The 8,550-nt window shown below is 40.2% G+C and overlaps 1 protein-coding gene across 1 annotated transcript; it reads right to left on the bottom strand.

The window, feature by feature from the left end:
* Positions 1-92: 92 nt before the first annotated feature.
* LOC115157096 (multiple inositol polyphosphate phosphatase 1-like) lies at positions 93-7,661 on the bottom strand. Its single transcript, XM_029705027.1, has 5 exons — positions 6,656-7,661; positions 6,278-6,472; positions 6,055-6,152; positions 5,813-5,943; positions 93-3,124 (listed from the first exon to the last, which is right to left on the bottom strand). The coding sequence occupies exons 1-5, from the start codon at positions 7,245-7,247 to the stop codon at positions 2,755-2,757; spliced, it is 1,386 nt and encodes a 461-aa protein (XP_029560887.1). The 5' UTR covers positions 7,248-7,661; the 3' UTR covers positions 93-2,754.
* Positions 7,662-8,550: the final 889 nt, after the last annotated feature.

Genomic DNA, 8,550 nt, shown 5'->3' with positions numbered 1-8,550 from the left:
GAACGATATTTGACAATTTACTGATTTTGAAATGGGTTGCTAAATTTGTATTTTAAACAGAATAAAATGTCAAAAGAAAACAAAAGAAAAACTCACGTAATTTACTTTAATCTTAAATATTTCAAACGCAAATCATATGACAATGTAGAAAATAATCAAATAAAGTAACTCAGGTAAAGTAACCCCTAATTTAAAAACGTATTGTTCGCAAAGCAGTCCCAAGAATTTTTGAAACCAAAAAATGAGTACAAATATAAATCAGCCCACATAAATTACTCATATTATAGAGCAAAGAAATAAAACAAGAAAAAAATTGCAAAGGGTCCTTTTCAGCAAGGAAACCCAACCCAATGCATATACAGTGAGCTTCAACAGTATTGGGACAGTAGCAAGGTTTCCATCCAATTGGAAACAGATTTTCATGAGAATATTCTAAAATCCACATAAAAACAAATAAGTGCCTTTTCCCTCCAGATGTGTTTTCATCAAATTGACTTGTTGCAGATAAATGACTGTGCGTGATGACGTAGTGCACATAAAATACATGTTGCGGTTAAATTGCCACGTACCAAATAAATAAAAATACGTTAAATGGGTTTCCATCGCATTTTCAACTCTACTGGTGGTTCTTACCAAAACAATGCGTTATTAGCGAGTGTACCCAGTATTGGCACGTGATGCACGGTGATGGCTAGAATATCGCATATATGTTGAGAGTACTATTATTAACAAAATAGATATTTTATTTGTCAAAACAACAGTAGAGCATAGATTATCATGTCACCAGAATAAGACCCTCGATATTTATTGGAAAGGCGCATCAAGCTCATCGCCTTTTCATCACCCCGTGAAGTCCATAATGTATTCATCTGTAGCCTAATAAACTGCATGCTTTACCGAAGAGTCATAGTGGGAGGACCACACAACGTCGTCTCGTCACTCCCAAATTAACTTCGATATGATTATTGTATCAATATTTGCGCATAAAAGCGTTTCCACCGACTTTTCTCGTATAAATAATTTTACCGGCACAAAAATATCCCACCTTGTCTAGGGTATTTTGTTTGGTCGACATTTGTTAAGTTTACCTAAAAACTTCCATTAGGCCTGTCATTACATGTTTTATCCGACATGTACTTTACTTGCATAAAAAGTTTGGATGGAAACCTGGTTAGTGACATGTTTTGATACAATGACTGAGGTTAAAGTAAAGACTGTCATTTTTAATTTTCAGGGTATTTTTTCATCCATATCGGTGAGCCATTTAGAAATTACAGCACTCTTTTACATTTATTTATTTATTTTTTTACTTAGCGCCCCCCCCCCCCCATTTTAGGAGACCAAAAGTATTGGCACAAATTCACTTATGCATATTAAAGTAGTCAAAGGTTTAGTATTTGGTCTCATATTCCAAGCATGCAATGATCAAATCAAATTTTATTGGTCACACACACATGGTTAGCAGATGTTATTGCAAGTGTAGCAAAATGCTTGTGCAATGATTACATGAAGCTTGTGACTCCACAAACCTGTTGAATGCATTTGCTGTTTGGTTGCGTTTCAGATTATTTTGTGCCCAATAGAAATGAATGGTAAATTATGTATTGTGTCCATTTGGAGACACTTTTATTGTAAATAAGAATATAATACGTTTGTAAACACTTCCACATTAATGTGGATGCTACCATGACAATGGATAGTCCTGAATGAATCTTGAAAAATGATGAGACAGAAGCACAAATATCATACCCAAGACATGCTAACCTCACCATTATAATAAACAGGGGAGGTTAGCATTTGTATAAGTGTCTATGAACAATTTCTAAAATGGTTCACCTGATATGGATGAAAATACCCTAATTAAAATCTGACAGTCCACACTAACCTGTCATTGAATCACCTCAAATCCAAAATGGTGTACAGAGCCCAAAATAAAAAATATGCTGTAATTTCTAAACACTTCAACTGATATGGATGAAAATACCGTCAAATTAAAGCCGACAGTCTGCACTTTAACCTCAATCATTGTATGAGTTAAAATCCAAAGTGCTGGAGAACAGAGCCAAAAACAACAAAAATGTCAACGTCCTAATACTTGAATAGCTCACTGTATCCAGTGGCAGACATTCAATTCTATAAGGTGTTTTTCTGCTTTTGGAAAATGCATACTGTATGCCAACACAAAGAGGCACCTGAAAAACATGTTCTAATTTAAATCAACACAAAATCGTGAAATTACATAAATATAAAGCTCCCACGCCTCTAAAAAGAGTGCTCAATGAAGACCCTGGATTCTGACCCTGGAAAAGAAAGCAATCATAACTCCTATGCTAAAGTCAGGTAACCTAGTGGTTAGAGAGCTGGACTAGTAACCGATAGGTTGCAAGCGTTGGACTAGTAACTGAAAGGTTGCCAGATCAAATCCCCGAGCTGACAAGGTAAAAATCTGTCGTTCTGCCCCTGAACAACACAGTTAACCCAAGGCAGTTAACCCTAGGCCGTCATTGAAAATAAGAATTTGTTCTTAACTGACTTGCCCAGTTAAATAAAAGGTAAAGAAAAAAGTGACACCTAAAAAAGGGTGTACCTGTAAATGCAATCTGTGAAACCTCTGACTTGAATTACTTCAAAAAAGCTAGACCATTAACAAAGGAACTGCTTTGACCAAAACCGTTAAAACCCCTCTCTTACATGACACAGACATTTGAATCCTCCAACTCCTAAGAGAGCCCTTTAAGTTCACATGCCCCAAGCTCAAAACTCAGAGTTGGGTCTGGGCAGCTCGCACTCTTTTTCAAAATTGCAGCCGTGCAGCAGCTCTCTGTAGGTCTCTCTGACCGTATCGTAGAGTGGAGCCTGGTGCATTATGTCGGGGAAGTTCTGAGGTGTCTCGTTGAGGAGGAACTGTAGCCGGAGTCCTTCGCTGCAGTCATACAGCACAAAGAGCAGGTTGGCTGCGTAAGGCACAATGCGGCTGGTACGGAAGGTGCGGCCATTTTGCACGTCAAAGTTGTCAGCAGTCAGGGCCGTCTCGTCTCTGAAGAAACCCATGAGGGCCAACAGGGGCAGGAGGGTCTCGGCATGACCCACCTGGATGGTCACGGCCTCAGATACATGCCCAAACCTGAACGAAAAAAAATGGACAATCCACAGTTCAAAAATCATGACAATAACCAGCCACACGGGTTCCCGAGTAGCGCAGTGCAAGAGGTGACACTACAGTCCCTGGTTCGAATCCAGGCTGAATCACATCCGGCCTCGATTGGGAGTCCTGTAGGGTGGCGCACAATTGGCCAAGCGTCGTCCGGGTTTGGCCGTCATTGCAAATAAGAATTTGTTCTTAACTGACTTGCCCAGTTAAATAAAGGTTAAATAAAAAAAACTACTAAAGGAAGTGATGTGAAATGCATCAGACGGAGAAACAATCTATTCAATGACATTCCCCATTGAAAATCCATGGGAGAGGGAGTGTTGTATATACCCTCAGGGTCCCAATAGTTTTTCAATAACAAGCAAGGGGACTGTCTTCAGAAAGTATTCACACCTCTAGTTTTTCCACATTGTGTTAGACAATTTAAAATGGACTAAATTGAGATTGTGTCACTGATCGACACACAATACCCCATAATGTAACAGTGGAATACTAAAACAATAATGTCACGGAGTACCACTTCATATTTGAAAGCATGGTGGTGGCCGCATCATGTTATGGGTATTCTTGTCATTGGCAAGGACTAAGGAGTTTATTTGGGATAACAAAGAAATGGAATAGAGCTAAGCACAGGCAAAATCCTAGAGGAAAACCTGGTTCAGTCTGCTTTCCAACAGAAACGGGGAAACAAATTCAACAGAACAATAACCTAAAACAAGGCCAAATATACAGTCGTGGCCAAAAGTTGAGAATGACACAAATATTAATTTTCAAAAAGTCTGCTGCCTCAGTTTGTATGATGGCAATTTGCATATACTCCAGAATGTTATGAAGAGTGATCAGATGAATTGCAATTAATTGCAAAGTCCCTCTTTGCCATGCAAATGAACTGAAACCCCGAAAAACATTTCCACTGCATTTCAGCCATGCCACAAAAGGACCAGCTGACATGTCAGTGATTCTCTCATTAACACAGGTGTGAGTGTTGACGAGGACAAGGCTGGAGATCACTCCGTCATGGTGATTGAGTTCGAATAACAGACTGGAAGCTTCAAAAAGAGGGTGGTGCTTGGAATCATTGTTCTTCCTCTGTCAATCATGGTTACCTGCAAGGAAACATGTGCCGTCATCATTGCTTTGCACACAAAGGGCTTCACAGGCAAGGATATTGCTGCCAGTAAGATTGCACCTAAATCAACCATTTATCGGATCATCAAGAACTTCAAGGAGAGCAGTTCAATTGTTGTGAAGAAGGCTTCAGGGCCCCAAGAAAGTCCAGCAAGCGCCAGGACCGTCTCTTAAAGTTGATTCAGCTGCGGGATCGGGGCACCACCAGTACAGAGCTTGCTCAGGAATGGCAGCAGACAGGTGTGAGTGCATCTGCACGCACAGTGAGGTGAAGACTTTTGGAGGATGGCCTGGTGTCAAGAAGGGCAGCAAAGAAGCCACTTCTCTCCAGGAAAAACATCAGGGACAGACTGATATTCTGCAAAAGGTACAGGGATTGGACTGCTGAGGACTGGGGTAAAGTCATTTTCTCTGATGAATCCCCTTTCCGATTGTTTGGGGCATCCAGAAAAAAGTGTGTGGGGTTGCTTCTCAGCCAAGGGAGTGGGCTCACTCACAATTTTGCCTAAGAAGACAGCCATGAATAAAGAATGGTACCAACACATCCTCCGAGAGCAACTTCTCCCAACCATCCAGGAACAGTTTGGTGACGAACAATGCCTTTTCCAGCATGATGGAGCACCTTGCCATAAGGCAAAAGTGATAACTAAGTGGCTCGGGGAACAAAACATCAATATTTTGGGTCCATGGCCAGGAAACTCCCCAGACTTTAATCCCATTGAGAACTTGTGGTCAATCCTCAAGAGGCGGGTAGACAAACAAAAACCCACAAATACTGACAAAATCCAAGCATTGATAATGCAAGAATGGGCTGCCTTCTGTCAGGATGTGGCCCAGAAGTTAATTGACAGCATGCCAGGGCGGATTGCAGAGGTATTGAAAAAGAAGGGTCAACACTGCAAATATTGACTCTTTGCATCAACTTCAGGTAATTGTCAATAAAATCCTTTGACACGTATGAAATGCTTGTAATTATACTTCAGTATTCCATAGTAACATCTGACAAAAATATCTAAAGACACTGAAGCAGCAAACTTTGTTAAAATGTATATTTGTGTCATTCTCAAAACGTTTGGCCACGACTGTACACTGGAGTTGCTTACCAAGACAACATTGAATGTGTGGCCAAGTTAATTTTGACTTAAAATTGGCTTTAAAAATCTATGGCAAGACTGTCTAGCAATGATCAACCACCAACTTGAGAGCTTGAAGAATTTTTTAAAGTTATAATGTGCACATTTTGTACAATCCAGGTGAGCAAAGCGCTTAGACTTATCCAGAAATACACACCGCTGTAATCACTGCCAAAGGTGATTCTAACATGTATTGACTCAGGGGGTTGAATACTTATGTAGCCATGATATAGATATATACATCATTTAAAAAAATAAAAAAATAAATTACAAAGTGTGGAAAAAGTCAAGGGGTGTCAATACTTTCTGAAGGCACTGTAAGAACTTGTGTCCAAGTTATATGATTATGTTGGACAATAAAATTAATGTGGACTGTGGTTTAACTTTACAACCAACTCACCTGATCTCACGAGCAGCCTGATCAAGACGATTGAACAGGTCATGAAAGAGATTGCAACTGGACTTGCGGTTGATATCATGACCATAGCCCCTCTTCCAGTACTGTTTCAGGTCATTTTTGTACTCCAGCACCTGAAAAGGCACAGGTGATTGCATTAATTAACATTTGATCTTTATGACGGAACTGGGTTCTTCATTGTTTGTGGCAGAGGCAATAGCTCTCCCATGATGTTGTGTACATACTTGGGCATCAGTCTCATCAAACAGGTTGCACCAGGCGGAGTTCAAAGATTTGATGGCAAACTCATATGAGCACAGGAAGAATGCAGCCTCCACCAGATCTGGTGACAAAAAAAGGGAGGATTAGTGAACAAATGTAACTGGCACAATAGGATAGCAAGTTTCAGCTGTAACATGATTAACTCCCTCCACTACACAAAGTGGCAAAGATTTGGAACCAAACAACCTGGTGTGATGCGATTGTATGGAACTTGCAGCTGGTCAGCCATCTTCATCTGCACTCTTTTCATTTCTGCTGAGGCCTTGAAGAGGTGGACCTCTTCCAGGGCAGTTTGGTTGTTCTCTATGTCCTCAACAAATTTCTGACACTGGTCAAAGAATCTCATTAACTCATCATTGATTTTGTGGCTGGGTCCAACTTCTGCAACAAGAAAAAAACAGAATACAATAAGTCCAAACATTGTCTCAAATCTCACCCCCAACAAATCCCTCTCAGCTGTAACAATAGTAATCAGTGTGAGTGAGTGAGTGATCGTTCAGGCATATCATTGAAGGAATAGCAAAACGATAAAGCAAGCTAGCTTTGCTGTACAAACAAACTCCCCTGTCACTTTCCAAAGGTTGAGCAGGCCCTCTTGAAATGCTACAATGCTGTCCACGCATCTGTGTTTAGAGCTAGTGATGAAACGGATACGGTGGGCTCTGAGGTTTTCCTCGGATATCAGAGATGGAAACAATGTTGCCAACCTGACAGCCAGATGCCTATGGTCATCTCGCCCCTTCTCCACAAGCTTGCCATCCATGTCGTCAGTGTACCACATTTCCCACTTGGTTTTGATATCCTTCAGCCATTTATTAGTATTCATTGCCTCGTTTAGAACAAGGTCGTAAAGCTGTTGCATCATTTTTATATTTTTGGTCGATGGATATCGTGTACCATGCCGAATAATGGCGGCCACATGAATAGCCGTGCAATTGGTACATCCTGGTTTTAAAAGGGATTTGTTAACCGAGAGAATGTCATTAATGAGATAACTGTTAACCTCCTCATATCTGCCTTTCGTTCCAAAATGATTTGCAATCGCAGGTATGTTTGAATTGACGTTAGCATTTGCAACTGAGCAGTATGAAAACCTGATCAAAGCAAGACTAAATGTCGTGAACAACAAACTTTGTTTAGATAACGCAGATGTCATTTCGTCAAATTAGATGAGGTAGGAACAATTGATTATTTAACTACTAAGTAAGCTAAGCTATCGCATTGTTTCCTGCTTTGTTGTTGTTTCGCTGCGAACTTTGTACACAAAGAAACGGCGCTCCACCAGCCGGCCAACCGTAATATATCGCTGCGTTTTCGAGTGCGACGAGGCCCACGCTAAAACCACAATGTTTAACCAGATGTATACATCTGATGCATCCGCTTGGCGTTTGCACCCACCACCAAATATGGCGATGAGAGGAAGCCCAGTGGCCGGCATTGGGAGAAGATGGAGCTTGTCTGCATTCTGTTAATATTGTTATCTATGAAACATTTAATGTCAATACAGTTCTTTCAAAAACTAGAATATGTTACGAACATAGTAGGCAAGTTTCTACAAATCGCAGTGTCTAGGAGTGCAAGGGCGAATTGAGTTACTGCACAGGCGTACTTCAGAGTATGCGTTGCCTAACATAAATATATGCTAGAACGCGCCAATAGGATCTCGCTAACTCATGCTTGGCTCTGCCTACCACGTTGCTTGTTCTGCCCACTATGATTCATTTTGTCCCATTGGAAACAACAGGCGGTGGTCTGTTTAGTTATAAAAATAATATTTGCTAAAACCCTGGATCAATGACCTTAGTTATAATCTTTTTAGAAATTGGACTGAAATCAAGATTATTAAACAAAAGTTGTTCAGGGATGTAGGAAATCAAAACAATATTCAAAAAACAGCCCTGTGGTTTCAACCTCATTCTTGAAGAGTTTATGGCGTACGACAACTAATGTTGTATTGTCGCCACCACGGGGACTCAACCATATAGACCCTTTTCCAGTACATGACAAACTGCTGTTATACACACGACTCTTGGCTGCAGTAAGTAAGCCATCACCATCTGCGTCCATTCAACATAAATCGAGTCTGTTTTTATTACTTCTAAACAAAATCACTTTTTTTGTGGTTCTCATACACTTACAATTATGTTTGGATTCTTTATTGAACAGTTGCTAAGATTATATTTGGTTGTGTTTGCAAAATAATTATTTTGGATGCAGCGGTTGTTAGCTAGAATGCTAACGCTCGTTGATATAGGCTGTAGCAAAAGCTAGCCAAAGAGCCATTTTACTGGTTGAAGTATGCAGTCGATTTGCGATGACGAACATTATATTGACTGACATTCATACGAGTATTAAAATACAATTATAAAGTAGTGTGAAATGCACTCATAAACAACATGTAATTCTAGGCTTTTTTTGTTGTTGCTGGCGTTCTATAAGAACTCCCACTTGTTCTGGCA

The sequence above is a fragment of the Salmo trutta genome, chromosome 2 (genome assembly GCF_901001165.1).
Source record: "Salmo trutta chromosome 2, fSalTru1.1, whole genome shotgun sequence".
NCBI lineage: Eukaryota > Metazoa > Chordata > Actinopteri > Salmoniformes > Salmonidae > Salmo > Salmo trutta.
Note: the sequence above shows the minus strand (reverse complement) of the source record. Positions and strands in the feature narration are given on the sequence as shown.

Bases quoted from the DNA above. Each gene is read 5' to 3' on its own strand.
- LOC115157096 (XM_029705027.1), bottom strand. From the start codon at position 7,247: ATGACATCTGCGTTATCTAAACAAAGTTTGTTGTTCACGACATTTAGT. The intron at 6,473-6,655 runs GGGAGTTTGTTT...TTCTTGTTGCAG, and splicing joins CAACCTTTGGAAAGTGACAG to AAGTTGGACCCAGCCACAAA. The intron at 5,944-6,054 runs GTATGTACACAA...GTGCCTTTTCAG, and splicing joins TTGATGAGACTGATGCCCAA to GTGCTGGAGTACAAAAATGA.